A 15,878-nucleotide genomic window follows, 5' to 3' on the forward strand; every position below is an offset into this window, starting at 1 on the left:
TGTGGTCATGATCCCCATCTCCCAGGCCGGGAAACAGGATAAGAAGAAGAAATTGTTCAAGATTGTGTTTCCTGTAAGTAGTGGAACCAAACTACACAGTTTTACTGAAAACTACCCAGTTTAACTCCTGAACCGAACCTCCACCTCACCTGGAAACTGGTATCCTTGAAGGTAAAAAGAAAGCAAATTCATGTTGGATAAAGCAAATGCCAAGTCCTATGAATCACTGGCATTGTCTCGTCAAAACTACTTCTGTAGTGAGTGAAATGTAGGATAAAGGGAGTTAGATCAAGTTATCACCTCCCTGTTCCTCCATTGCTAACCCCAGGAAAGCCACATGCTTTCAAGCAGGCGTCTGTTTGAAAGGACTAACCCCACTGTTCTCATTAGTCACAAGAATGGCATGGGCTCATAAACACAGTTCAGGAAATGATTCAGGCATTGTCTAAATTAAATCAGACACTGACAGAATAAACCATTTCAGGAACCTGAAAATAATGCTAAGTACCAGCAACTAGAGTCCCTCACATCCCTGCTGTATGATTATCACAGGTCTCAGCAAAGTCATGTCACAAGTATCGGAAGAGGGAAATAAACGCGGCCTACGTTCTCTAAAATGAAGCACAAAGTTTTATTTTTAAGCATAGATCATGTTACCTCATTTTATTCGTATCTTATGAGAATTATAATTCTCTTTAATTTGCTCTGATGCTGTAAATTGTTCTTGTATACCTCCCCAACTTTTTTTTTTTTTTTGGGGGGGGGTACTGGGGATTAAACTCAGGGCCCCTTAGCCATTGAGCCCTTTTTACATTTTATTTTGAGACAGGGTCTTACCAAGTTGCTTAGGGCCTTGCTAAATTGCTGAGGCTGGCTTTGAACTTGTGATCCTCCTGCTTCAGCCTCCCAAGCCACTGGGATTACAGACATGTGCCACTGCACCCCGCTAGACCTCTCCAACTTTTATTGTTTCTCCATTCACAGTTCATAAACAACACCAGCAAAAAATAGCATATTAGTTAAATAAATATATAGAAACTCAAATTTAGGGGCTTATTTCTGCCTTTTTGTTAAAACTATATTTGAAGTATTTTGCAGTCACTGTGAGGAGTTTCAGGGAAAATTATTTGAGCCTTTATTTTTCATTGAATCGTAAGCTTTTCAAGTGCCAGTAAAAAGGAAAACTATGAGAACATGTGCTTTCTGCATCTCTGTTCCATCTACCGATGCCAATATTTTCTGCAAAAACAAGGAAAAAAAAACAACCGCTACTGTTCTTTTTTTTTTTTTTTCTAAATATACATTGCAATCATATTTTAACTCCTTTGGCAAAAAATAGTAACATATACCCTTGGGTGGAGCCCAATTAATATATTTTAACTCAATCAGCTAAAATTCAAATATTACAACGACAGAAATGTAATAAATAATCTGGAAGACTGGTGAGTTTTTAGAATAAGAGCCAAATATTACAAAATAGTCCAACATTTCTCACAGCGCTATGTCCATACCTAACAAACATTATTTCTAGTTTCATTTACTAAGATTTTACTACACAGTCATATGTTACTGAGAAATGCATCAGTCAGTGAATTCATTAAGTGCATATCATGGTGTGCTTACCCAAACCTAGATGGTACAGCCCACTGCATACCTACGCCATGTGCTATAGCTGCTGTGGGGTCTGCAGTCCATCATTGACACAAGTGTCTTTATGCAGCGCATGGCTACTTACAGCCTTTATTTAAGGTAAACAAATTTCAGAGAAGAATTTATACTTCTATAATTAATATAACAGAATTATTACACATCCTTAGTCCTGAAAACCAAAGCTCCCTAAACTATAGATAGATTGGATTTGTAATTCACATCTTGCAATGTCAATGATACAAAGAAAATCTGAAAAACCCCAATATATATAACTGTATAAGTAGTTTGATATTCAATGATTGAAAGTGAAAATCCTTATAAACAAAACTCTCTCACACACACACATCCCTTTCTTATAGGATAAATAAACAGGCATAAAAACACCAAGTAACTTTAAAGTTGTGAAAATTAGGATTTAAGACCCAAGTAAATCCATTTGCCAATTTGATTTTATCACAAAATAACCTTGAAGATTTAAGATCTCCTCTTCTACAAAATTTACATAATATTGACTACAGTAGGTATTTTTAAGCAGTATTGGACAATGTGGATAAAATCAACTCAAAAATATAATCTGTATTATATAGACAGCAATATAATTGAACAATGTTGTTTTAATTTTTAACTTAAAAATTTATAACAAACTATTAACATTTCTTGCTAACAACAGAAACATTTGGCCATCATACATACTTTAGGTTTATTATCCAATGTAAGGTCTTTATTATTTAATTCCAAAAGAATGAAAAAAATTATCATACATATTTTCCACCACTCAATAGTGCACTCAATTTTTCTCTGAAGTTTGAAATAGTTGTTACTTAATAAAACCCACAGAAAAAATAGTTATCACAAGAAAAATACAGTTTTGAGTCTATCACATCAAAAATGGATTTTTCCTATATCAAATTCCCAACAATAAATACAATAATCCGGAAATGGTAAGATCTGGTGTATTCAAAATTAAAATAACTAAATTTTACTAATCATGAAATTTTGAATTTCTTTTCCTTGCTTAACTTTAATGGAGGAACAAAGTTTAAGTAATAAGTCATTTCTGTTCTCCAGACTGTATTTTTAAACATCTTATATGACCTAGCATATAAATTTATTTCATTTTCCTTTATTTGTGTTCAGTAAGCATGGATTTGTTTATTAAACATCAATTAAACAACATGAACAAGAATGAAAATCCACCATCCACACTCTATCCCCTGCAAATATTTCAGAGTTTACAGGTCACTCTGCCTAATTCAAAAAAATGATTAAAATTCTTTTCTTAAATCAATATGCTTAATTCATCACAGATACGACAAGCATCTATAATACGTACTTGCAGAGCTAAGGAGATGCCCTACACGCACCAAACAAGGCCAGTCAGGCTATAGGACCCTTAACATTACTAAGAAAAGAAGAAAACAGGCTTTGTTGCTGTACATATCTCTTGCTAGCAGGCAAGACAGACAACTACTTAAACAGACCAGACTAACTGGGATGTACTTTAAACCAAGTAGCAGTATCTGCAAAGGTCTAACATTGAAGTAAAGGAATCCCCAATGAAATTGTTTGTATAAAAATAAATCCCAGGGGGAGGGAGGAGGGAAAGGAAGGGAGAAGTACTGGGGACTGGAATGGGAAAACTATGTTATATGCGTTTATGAATATGTCAAAATGAACCCATCTGTTATATATAACTACAATGACTAAAAATTTTTTTAAAAATTCAAGTAAGTCAAATTTTTCTTTGAGCATGTATTGGTCTGCAGTTGTATTTCTCAAGAATTAACAATAGTCATTTGAATAGTTTTTAAAGGGCAATATAAATTAACAAAATAGCGATTCACATACTACACTCCCAACTCCCAGCTCATCCAGATTTTCCATTTCTTTAAGATCAGTGGATTTAAATGTAGGCCCTAGCAAGGCACTCTATGACATATTTAGTCTTCATATCTGGAATTGGACTTTAATCAGCTACCTAATTAACTCATTGAGCTTCAATGTTAACATAGGTAAAAAATAAAAATGATGATGATGATGATGACGATGACCTCTGAGAGCTAAATCAAAGTTCAAGTTAGATGAGGTGATGGAGAACAACATTTCAAGCACAGAGTCAAGCATACAGAAGGTCCTTAAGAAATGTATGTTCCCTTTCTCCTTAAACACCCTTACTATAATGAGAGGGAAGATTTTCATTTCCCATTAAATGGAGCTTTCTTAGGAAGAAGCCACCCAGACACATTTTGGAGAAAAGAAACACCATTTTGGAGAAAAGGAACCACTTAGATAAACAAATTCATTGTGATTATATCATCATTACTATGCCAAAGAAGTAGCCACTGTGTAAGGCTGATAAGAGAGCCCAGTAATCTGCCAAGGACTCAAGAGGGAAATCTTGAAACACTAGGAAATGCATGAAGCAGTGAAAATATTCTTTCAACCTGGGCATATTTGGAAAGTGACAAATACCTTTCATTTTTTGTTTGTTTGTTGTTGTTTTAGTTTTTGTTTTCCCATAAAGCTGGGAATGGTTTTAGACAAAGAGCTAAAAAGAAAAAGAAACACTCATGAGTTTTTCTTTTTTTGGCCAACTAACTTACTTTGAATCATTATCTAGATGAAGCAAATTAATGGGTGTTTTCTTGTAACTACCATAAAAACATAATTAATTAGAATTCTTAAATTAGAATTTAAACTCTTAAGAATGTTTAGAGATAATATATACCAAGTATTACATCAACTGTTGTAACTGTTGAAGACACTGAATAAATATGTCCCCATCCATTGGGAAAGATAAGAATGTATCTCAGTTGACACACATCTGCAATACCAGCTACTAAGGAAGCTGAGGTAAGAAGATTTTAAGTTTGAGGCTAGCCTGGGAAACTCAGAGAGATCCTATCTGAAAATAAAACATAAAAAGGGCTGTGGATGGGACTGGGGTTGTAGCTGAGTGGTTGAGGGCTTGCCTGGCACGTGTGAGGCACTAGGTTCCATCCTCAGCACCACATATAAATAAATAAAATAAAAGGTATTATATATGCCTACAACTAAACAACTAAAAATTAAAAAAAAAAAAAAAAAAGAGCTGTGAATGTAGTTCAGTGGAAGAGTACACAGGTTCAATTTTCAGTACTACGAAAGAAAAAATCAGAACATCTCTGTCAATGATGTTACTCTAGGTCTGCATATCTGCTGACCTGATTTTTCAGAATGTCCATTTCAGTCACCTGCTTGTCCTTAGCTTCTCAGATGCACTGTTTATTACAGACTCCCATAATCTTTAAATCTGTGAAAATGCCTTTCACATCCCCCACAGGCAAAAAGCTCACACCATTGATTTGAACCTTGGAAACAGAAACTGCCAACATTGGAAGGCAGTTTAAAAATCATGTTATCCAAACCCTTAACTTTCACATACTACGACATAGAGATTTGGGGGTTGAGGAGAGTACCAGAGGAAACATTAAGATATTTGCCTAAAACAGTCACAAGGCAACATAGTGGAGGAAAACTACTGTCTCTTGAAGTCCTGTTTCAACTACAGTTATAGGGTTGAGGATAGAATTCACAGAAAGCTCCAGAAGCATATGTGGAGAAATGACCTTGAGATCACATCCTCCCTCAAGCTCACCAGTTACTCAGGTCCATCATGCCTCAGAGTTTGAGAGGATTGGAGCATAACAGAAACACAATGAACCAAAAGAGAACCAATTGCATAAACGGTAGATTTAATGCCATGTCTCTCCTTCTCTCTTATTTCCACAAAGTGTCTTCTCAATTCTTCAAACACACCCGGATAGGCAGTGTCCAGGAAAAGCGTTAGTCTGCTGGGCCAACCCAAGTCAGCAAAGCATGTCTAACACAAGACAAAATTTAAGAGACTTCCTAATCCTACTTCGAATCTATTTTGGAATGTTGGCTTCTCTACATCTCAGTTTTCTGCACAAATCCTAAAGGTTCTAATTACTAACCTCTCAAAGATGCATAAAATGACTGAGAAATGCTCATAACTCCTATGATTATAAACAGAGAAAAAAATTCTCATAAGATTTTTTTAGGACTTTCACTTGAAAGTGGCATCAAAGTCAAACTATTTGAGGTTTCCATTTCTTTATTAAAGTCTGACTTAAAAAAAAAAAAAAAAAAAAAAAAACTGTCCTGAAGATAAGAGCTCAAATATTTTCCAAGTAGAAAAATACTGGTTTTCATATAATGATAACAGGTCAGACAGCTATATAGGTTGTAACAAGTAACAGCTCCCCACCCACAGCTAAAAACAACAAAAAGGGAGAAAGAGAGAGAGAAGAAAAAAAAAAAAAGATCACTCGTAATATTAGTAATAAATGCAATGAAAATTAATTCATTGATATATATTCAGAGTAAAGTACATTATTTTAGTTTTAGATGTAATAACTTTAAAAACCTGTTTGTTCTGGTTCCATGGGGCCTTGGAATACATGACCTAAAAAATAGAATCTCATCAACAGAAAAAAAATCTGTTTCCTCAAAAACTTCTTCTAATTTAAATTCTAAAATGCGCAACTTGAATTTTTTTTATTTCCAGTGTTTATATCTACCAAGTTGGAAATCAGTTTTTCAAATGACTCAACACGCCCCCAACAATCAAAGGATGCATCTTTAAAATTTCAGATTTACAAGTGTTATCACAAGTTTAATCAGTTAAGTTCATTAATGATTTATAGTGACATCAAAGTGAAAAAAATGAAACTTCTGAATGATATAGTTTTTAACTCCTTTTCATTTTACACGTTGTTTTATGAGCCCCAAGAGGTCAGGTAGGTATCTTATGTATTATTTCATGGCGAGGGCCTCCCACAGCCTCTGTGGTCTGCAGCAGATGCAGTTTGGTCTGACTTGCATGGAAAATTCAGCTTCGAAATATTTTTATTCAACAGCTAAGACAATCAGTCTCCCCCACCCCTACCCACAAGGTTTGGATCTAGAAACGAAGTGAGAATATTTGGGAGCACAAAATCAGTCTGCTTTTACTTTAATACCTAAATGGTGATTGAAAAAATATTTTCTGTATTTGCAGAAATGGGGGGGGGGGCAGAGGTTACAAAATCTAGAAGGTCCCTCCTCCCCGCCCTCGGAGCACACAACAAAACTTATAAAATTGTGACCCAGAATTAAAGCTCGCACTCAATTCAAAGCATTTATTTAAAGGTATGGAAACATTCTTTTTAAATGCCCACATTTTGAAACACAGCAAGAATGTGGCAGACCAAATATTAACCCTAAGAAGAATGGATACACATTTACCTTCATAATTGACCCCAGCAGGTGAAATGTTTAGCAAAGTAAACTGACCTAAACCACGAAGACTGACGGAAAATGACGAATGGTGCCTGTTGGTTTTAAGAATACCGTTTGTTCCCAGCCCAGACAGCGGTCAACCCTCCGCAGGTAAAGAAATCTACACGCGCCAGAGGGTAAGGGAGAACCCAAACTTTCCCAAATAAGTTAGCTGGGTCTTGCCAATCTAAATCCAACAGGTGTCAAAACACGTCACCACACAAAATCCTTCCGAACAAGCTCTAGAGACGCACCGGGTGGATAGCAGAGAAACTGAAACGACCCGCCCTCTATCAGGATTGGGAAAAAGCCGGATCCCTATTCCGTCTGATCACTTGGTGGTGGGGTGGGAGAGATGGAGATGGGAGAATCCCTGGATGCAGGTGGGGAGACGCCAGGAGATATCCTGCCACTGACCCTGCAGGGGGATCTGGGAGCACCATCCTGAGGTCTTTTAAGAACCCCTCCCCGCCCCCCAAGCCCCACACACAGGTATACCCACTTCCCTAGGGTTAGAACAGCAAGGGAGTGCTGAGGCTACAGGCTAGGAGACCAAAGGGAGGGCGTGCGGTACCTGCTTGTCCAGAGTGTCCCGGGCGCCTCCCGGTCCGGCGCTGGCCCTGGGTGGCGCGGGTGTCCGTTCGCAGCTACAGCCCTCCAGGAGGTACATGCCCGCCGGGCGGCCACTCTGCTCGCCCTCGAAGTAGAAGAGCACATTTTGGTAAAGAGCAAACCACTTCTCATGCCAGCGGCTCGCCTCCGCCGCCTTCTTGCTCAAGAAGCCGCGCTTGGTTCCCTCCTTGCGCGCAAGGAAGGCCAGGTACAGGGCGTGCCCCTCGTTGTAGCGCACGCTCTTCTGCATGGTGAGGACGCGGGGGACGTTCGGGTGGCCTCCAGCCTCACCCCAGCCTCACAGCCATGGCTCGGCAGTCTCCCCCGAGGGCACGCTCGCTCTGGTGCAGCTGGCGTAGGGCGCCCTCTTTCCGGACACAGAGCGCAGGGCACGGTGCCCGCCTCCGGGGCGCGGCGGCGCGCGGGTCCAAGGGGCGCAGAGCAGGGTCCCGGACACGTTCTCCGCCCAGACCGCCGCCCTCCCCGCGGAACGAAACTCGCGAAGCTCGAGGACGCCCGGGTGAGGAGCGGCACTCCCAGGGCGCCGGAGCCCGCAGCCGCTTCGCCCAAAGTTGCGGGAGCCGAGCTCCCGCTGCGGGCTGGGTGGCGCGATGCGCGGCAGCCGAGAAGGACTGTCCTCGGGCAACGCGCTCCGGGAGACAGAAGGTAAAACGTCACGTGGGAGATCAGCTGTAATCGGCTTGGAGACCGATTTAAAGGGCAAAGTCGGCGCAGCGGCGCGGTGGCGGCGGCACAGCGCGCTCACCCCAGTGTGGGTCCTTCCCTTGCCTGGCCCCGGCCGCGGCCTCTGCCCCAGCGCCGCCAGAATGGGGCAGAAAGCGGCAAGGTGAGGGCACCAGAAGGCACCACACACCGGCTTACACGCACAAGGCGTGAGCGCACACACAAAAAATACACTTATATACACACAAGTACATTCTCACAAAGCGCACACTTAGACCAATACATTCACACAAACACAGTGCGCACATACAAGTACACACATACAAATGCTCACAAATGCACGGGCAAATATACACATACGCACACTTAAAACTTACATTTGCACAAATACACATTTACACAATGGTCACACTCATACAAACAAGAGTACACACAAATACACATATAGACAGTTTCACCCACAGTGTACACTTCTCACTAAAGTGTAAATACACACTTATGCAGGTAACGACACACATGCACACACTGAGATGCTCACTCAAACACACAAACTCACACAATATATACTCATACGCACATTTTATTATACACATTAGCATAAACAACACACAGGTATAAACCTATTCACAAACAATACAAGCACCTTGTCATACACACACTCACACAAGTAATCATAAACACATATGCAATGGAAACACATACACACATTCACATACAAACAAATGCACAACACATTCACCCTAAAACTCTTATGCACAATCACTCACTCACATAACAAATACAAATTCATACAAATCATAAATTTACTACTAGTAACACCACATGCCCACACTCACACCCACAGGTATGTTCTGGTGGCAGTGGGAGTCACAAGGTGGCTTTTTATAAATGGCATCTTGGACTTTTCTGCTTGTACCTGCACTGTAGTATTTTAAATGAACAGTGAAAGTTAATGAGAGAAGCCCAGTGTTCCCAAAAGTCATCAAATATGTCAGTTCCTTTTGGACACATTGGTCCTGTTATTTCACAGGATTAAGATAGAAGAAACTAAATTTTAAGTGTGGAGTTTTCAAACAGGAAAAAATACCCAACAAGGGAGGCATTACTAACTGGCCAGAGCAGACTCCATCTCCGGAAACCAAGCTGTCAGGCCCAATGGATACTAGGACGGGAATTCATTTGATTAACAAATTTCACAGCTATAACTAGAGAACCAAGGGCACCCCCCCCCCCCCCACCACCACCACCACCATACTATGTAAGTGGAAAAGAAATGATGTGCCAACAGCTTGGAGAGAAAGCTAGTTACAACCTCAGGGAGGGTCTGGTGTTTGATTCTGCTATTCATTTTTTTTTATTCCCTAGTCACTTACCATTAAAACAGTTTGCCATAAAGTGTTTATTTTTAAAGTAAACTATAATAAAATGCTTTTCTGGGCGGTGACCCTGTGACAGTACACCTGTCTTGTCCCTCCAGTTGTGTGTTCATAAATTGGTAGCCGCAGGGTTCTGCCTGTTCTGTAAAGGCTGCCTTTGCAGAATATTTTAACTCTGCCTCACTGAGCAGCTGAGTGGTTTTTGCATCTTACTGTCAAAAAAACTTTCACTATTAAAAACTGTATAATAGGAAAATTGCCATTTTGAAATGACTGTGGGGGAACAGTGGTCACTCCCTTTACATATTTTTACATATCTAAAGGGCAGTGCTGTTCCGGCTTGGGTTTAACCCAGCTGGGATCTGACATTGATTGTTCTGAGGAAGAGAGACAAGTACAGACTGCACAATGTTTTGAGCCAATTGCAGGGGAGATGGTAATGGTCTCCAGGGGGCCTTTTGTCTCCTTCGCCAGGGTCCATTCACAGTTCTGAGAACCAGCCTTCTGTGTAGACACCTGTGTAGTTGATGAGCTCCATTTTAAAGCAGAAACCAAGGGCATGAAATCACCACAAATACAATTTTCTGGTAAGTGTTTGAACTTCCTAACCCACTTGAGGTTTTTCAGATGTGAAAGGCTGTTTTCCCCAATAAACCATGTCTCTGGAATCAGTGCTGACTTCATGTATCCTCTCTCTACTCAGACGTCCTTTTCTTCGGACCACTTGAGGTCCTCATATCAACCTCTTGTCTGAGGTCACTTCCTACTGTATAAGGTGTTGTGGCTATTGTATGCCCCCTGACAGTGAAGGAAAAAAAAAATTCTGGTTTCCTCCAAATTTTGGCTGGTGGCTATAGTGAGATTTGATTATGGAAATTCACTGTGAGAACCGTTCATAAGGGTTTGTCCTTGATACCATACTGAGAGGATGTAGAGAAGAGATGGCCCTGCTGTTGTGCTCAGAATCTCTTAGGAAGAGAATCTCATCCTTAGGAACTTCTCGCCTCATTGTTTCTTCAAATGCAAGGGTATCCAGGCAGCACCCAGAGGGAAAATGGATATGTGGTAAGCACTTAAGTGAGTCATAAGTTTTCTAAACTCATTTAATATTTGGTCATTGAATTGTTAAAGAGGGAACAAACATTTGCAAATTTATGATGTTCTACAAGACGGTAAGAGATGGAAACAACCAGAAATCTGTGGACAGTCTGGACAAATGAGATTCAGTAAGTATCTGAGGGGCCTCTGTGGGTCCTTAGTCTCCTTCTTTCACATGGAAACTACATCCTTGGAATGGGGCCATCCTGAAACACAAAGGGCATGAGGTTATGGAAATGAGATTTCCCTCAGCTGATCAAACAGGTAGGTAAAGTGAACAATGTTCCAAGGAGGTGAGCTCTTCTGTGAAGCCATTGTTTCTTTCCTGAGAGGATCAGTTTAAGGGTATTTTGGAGGGGCAACAAAACATTTCTCACTGCAAACAGTGAAGGTATCCTCTTTGCTCTTTTCTAGTCAAATTAAAGGAGAAAAACAGCAATGAGTTGCCAGGTCTTGAAACCCTAATTACTACTTACAGAGTGAGGTAGTATTTAGATAATTTGACAAAGAAATAAAAATTGAAAAAGAAGAAAAGGAAGGAGAGAAAGTTAGTGAGATGGGGGGAAGAAGAGGGAGAAAGAAAGAAAGGAGAAATTTTATCTGAATTGTCCAAAGTTTCCTGGGTGAGAAGTGTACAACATAATCTACAGCTTTTCAAAATCCCAAATTCAAGCCTTATCTTTCAGACACAGAAGGTAGGTTTAAAAATTTGTTTTGCTTTTCCTAAACTGTTTTGCTCATAGAACTTTGAATGGGCTGCATGAGCTTCTGCAATGATCTTTCCCTGTGGTTTCTGTAAATCAGAAATGCTTTAGCACTGGGTTCCTGGAGAAATATGTTTTACAGGCAAAGAGATATTTCCTCTTTGCCTTCTGAAGTTTTACTGGAATAAACAAAGACAAATTAATTGGAAGAAAACCACAAATTTATTTCATGCGCATAGACAATGACATAGTGTAATTAACCACTAACCCAAAATGATTCAGAAGCTTATGTGCCCCCTTTGTCTACAGGATAGGGAGAGATGAGAAATGTAGACAATTGTGAAGATAAATTTGTTAGAAGAATGAATGGTTCCAGAAACAATGTTTAAATTTTGAATGTGCCCAGGAATAGACACTCTATTTTTCCCTTTCTTCCTTTTTTTAGATTTGTTTTTAGCTGTAGATGGACTCAATACCTTTATTTTATTTATTTATTTTTATGTGGTGCTGAGGATGGAACCCAGTGTCTCACACAGGCTAGGCAGGCACTCCACCACTGAGCCACCACCTCAGCCCCCAACACTGTCTTTTAAGGGAATTCTGTCCAGGTTGCTTTCCTCAGGCTTCCCTTCAGAGCCAGAGACTTCAGGGTGCAGATGGAAGGCAGCTGCAAGCTCTTCTGCTATTGCTTTTTGTTTGTTTGCTTGTTTGTTTTGGTTTTGTTTGTTTGTTTGTTTGTTTGTTTGTTTTCCCCTTCTGTTCCAGAGATTGAACCCCGGGAATCTTACTTAACCAATGAACCACATCACCAGCCCTTTTTATTTTTTATTTTGAGATAGAGTCACACTAAGTTGCTTAGGGCCCTGCTAACTTGCTGAGGCTGACTTTGAACTTGTAATCCTCCTGCCTCAGCCTCCTGGGTTGTAAAAAGCCTGAGTCTGCTTTTTAGATCTCTTATTTTCCTTTAGGTCAAATTGCTCAGCATGCTGAAAAATGCTATATTTTGGAGGTATCATTTGCTGAACCCCAATAGTGTCAAGCAAGGACAAAGTATTACCAAGATCCTTTTCTTGGCCTGACAGGTCTTTTGGGGGATTGTCATTTTGATGGCTGGTAAATATGGAAACCAGAGTATTTAATAATGCAGAATCACTAAGGATCCCAGGCAGGTTCTAAAGGATGTATGTTACCATCTCCTGCAGAGATTCATTTCTGAATTATCTCTTGATACTTAATTAGTAAAGCGGGGTTCTTACCCAATGTGTATGGCCTAAAAGGATTACCTCTTCTTTGTCCCTAGTGTCTTTTTAACCAAACAGAACCCCTTATTTACCAAATATGAGATACAAAATGCTAGACTATATTACTCAGAGCCAATAAAACCACTTAATCTGGGGCCTATGGTATTTCATCCTTCAACTTAACCTTCTGGATAACCCAAATTTATCCTTCATATATTAAAATAAATAAGCTATGTATATTTACTGAAAAAACGAAGATAATTTAGCATGTTCTTGATAATTTAAGGTCACTGTTTTTTACACTATGAGCTAGAGCAGAGCTGTAGTGAGCCTGTTTCTTTTATGCAAACTAGAACAAGGCACACCTCTGAGAGGATAGATTACTGCAAGACTGTCCCTGTGTGTGCACACAGCCTGGAAAACCTGAACCTGGTTAGTGGATGGTGCCTTTGTGTGACTTAGAGGAACCCCTTCCCCTGGGTGGGTGAGGCTTCATGCAGGAAACACTGTGCAGTGACCAACCTAAGCAAATGAGCATGGTGGCAAATGCTGTGTGCTTCCAAGTGCCCATGAAGAGCTGTCTTTCTCTGAATTTCTGTGCCTGTTCACAAACACAGTCTCTTCTTCTCCCTTTCTCCATCCCCACCTTCTAATTGTCATCTTCTGATCTCTTGAAGACTTGGAGACCAGACTATCAAGCTTAAAGAACTTCGTGAAACATAAACTTATTAAACATAAATATGAGAAGATCTTGACCCTTATGATAGCCAAGGAACAGTACATCCTTGTCCAACCATAGGTTCCGTACAATGGTATTTATGATAACCAAGCTAGAAATGCCCTAACTGTTCACTAATGGAGGAATGCTTAAGTAAGTTATGATGCACGAGGAATTCCTAAGACCTAAGATGGGATTTAGTGGTAAGTGAAAGCGCCGCCCTTCCCCCCTTCATAGCAAAACTTGCCCTTGTATAATCTATACATACAGGATAGACTTCCTTCTCCCCACTCCTCCTGAACCATTCAGTCTGCTCAGCCTCCCCACCCTGCTGTAACCACTGTTGTCACTCACAGTCACCAACAGTCCCCATGTTGCCAGGTTCTGTGGTCAGGTCTGACTGCAGCTGATTTGACATCAAAGCAGCATTTGGTACAGCCGATCTCTGCTTCTCCTTTCCTTCTTCCCTCAGCTTCTGGGTCACCACACCTTCCTGCCTTTCTTAACACCTCTTCCCAAGCTCTGAGTAGTAGTTTCTCCCAGAGCCCTATCCTGGGCTGTCTTCTCTTTACATTTTTTTATTCATTCATTGGCTTTTTTTTTTTTTCTTCCCAGTGCTGGGGATTAACCCCAGGGCCTTGTGCATGCTAGGCAAGCACTCTGCCACTGAGCTACACCCCAACCCAATTCCATGGCTTTAAATTAAGTCTCTCCACCTCCCTCTTGTATATCTGCCTACTCAGCATCTCCTCTCCGATATCTAATAGGCATCTCAAGCTCAACACATTCAAAACTTAACTTGTCTGCAAAAAAAAAAAAAAAAACTGTTCTTCCCACCGTCTTCTCCTTTTGGTGTATGGCAATTGCATCCTTCTTCTGCTTCTGAAGTAAAAATCTTTAAGTCATCTAAAAATCCTATCGTCCTCTCATACCCAGCTCAGCTCAGCCTTCAAAGCACATCCCGAATCTAACCACTTTTCACAATTCCCACGCCCGCCCCCCAACCCAGTCCATCACCACCTCTCCTCTGGACCCCTGGAGAGGTGTCCTGCTCTTTTCCGTGAGTTCACTCTTACTCTCCTACAGTCTGTTCTCTACTCTGCCGCCGGTGAACAACCTTGAAAACGTAAATCACTGCTGTGCCTCTTCTCTGCTCAACACCTTCTGACATCTCCCCATCATACACACCGTGAAGCTCAGTCTCTACCACAACACTACAGGTCCTACCTGTGGCTCCCTCCCCACACTCCACTTTCTCTGTCCTGAGCCCAAGCCTCTGTCCTGGCTGTTCTCTGAGTTGGAATGCCCCTCCCCATCACAAGACTGGCTTCTCCCCTCATTCAGCTCCTGTCCGGCACACCCCCCCCACCTTAGAAGATCGCCTCCCACCAGCCCACCCACAATATCACACTCTACATCTTTAATACTTGGCTTTATCTTCATTTCCCTCTGGAGGACCTCACCACCAGATATTCCAATATATAGGTTATTCGTTGATATTTTCTGCCTCCCTAACAGCACCTAGAATATCACTGATTGATAGTAAGTTCCCATGAACATATTCAATGAATACCAAGAAAGAATGACATCCATGGAGGTATTTAACCTTCAGAGAAGAGAAAAGAAACTTCTTTTCCACATCAAGGATTTTTCCCATCAATTCTTTCTGGGACTGTCCATCCTGCTCTTTGGCTTTCTTTTCTTTCTTTTCCTCAGGAAATTTCACAATCTTCCTCCACCCCAAGTTTAGCCTCTGGAAGAATCTAGAGCATTCCTTGGAGTGCCTGTGACTCCAGAGTATAATAGAGACTGAAATACTGCTTGGGTATCCTCCTTCAGGACTGAATGACTTATTCTGCCTCCCCATTTCCCCACTCTCCCATCAATCCAGACTTTGCTGTTAGAATGTCTACTGGCTGTCAGCCTCTCTTGGAAGTCGCCCTTGGCAGAACACAGCCATCTCACCGAGATCACACCAAGATGGTGCAACAGAAGACTTTTGAACAGCAAAGCATAGTGGCCTTGTATTTTGGCACATCTTCCTCCCTCTTTTTCTGGCCATGACGTTTCTTCCTTTCAGACTCTCTGGTTCAAATGGGAGTTGCCATCTTTTACAGGTCCTACCGACATGGCCACAGTGATTGATCTAAGACTGGGCACCTCATTTGGCTGCACCAGAATGAGCTGTCCCCTAGGATCTGAACTAAAGCCCAGCAAGACTTTGTCTCAGTGCCTCTCAGGTGTGTAATCATGGGAATGGCAGAGATTGTATAAGATCATGGCTCTGGAATCAGATGGGTAGAGTCAGATCCCTCCTCTAATATATATTAATTATGGAACCTTAAGCAAACCCCCACTTAATCCCTTAGAGCTTCAGCTTTCTCATCACTAAATTGGGAGTGCTAATTTCTACCTTAGGAGGTTGTTATTGTTGATGGTGTGATGGTGGTGGCGAAAATTAAACTCAGGACTT

The 15,878-nt window shown here is 40.9% G+C and overlaps 1 protein-coding gene across 2 annotated transcripts in view; it reads right to left on the reverse strand.

The window, feature by feature from the left end:
* Positions 1–8,123, reverse strand: part of RASGRF2 (Ras protein specific guanine nucleotide releasing factor 2) — a 268,468-nt gene extending 260,345 nt beyond the window's left edge. For both annotated transcript variants that reach the window (XM_079145547.1, XM_079145546.1), the window contains exon 1: positions 7,547–8,123. In XM_079145547.1, coding sequence (XP_079001673.1) covers positions 7,547–7,834 — 288 coding nt within the window. In that variant the 5' untranslated portion in view covers positions 7,835–8,123. The remainder of the gene's footprint in view (positions 1–7,546) is intronic.
* Positions 8,124–15,878: the final 7,755 nt, after the last annotated feature.

Source organism: Sciurus vulgaris (assembly GCF_902686455.1).
Source record: "Sciurus vulgaris genome assembly, chromosome: 6".
Taxonomy (NCBI): domain Eukaryota; kingdom Metazoa; phylum Chordata; class Mammalia; order Rodentia; family Sciuridae; genus Sciurus; species Sciurus vulgaris.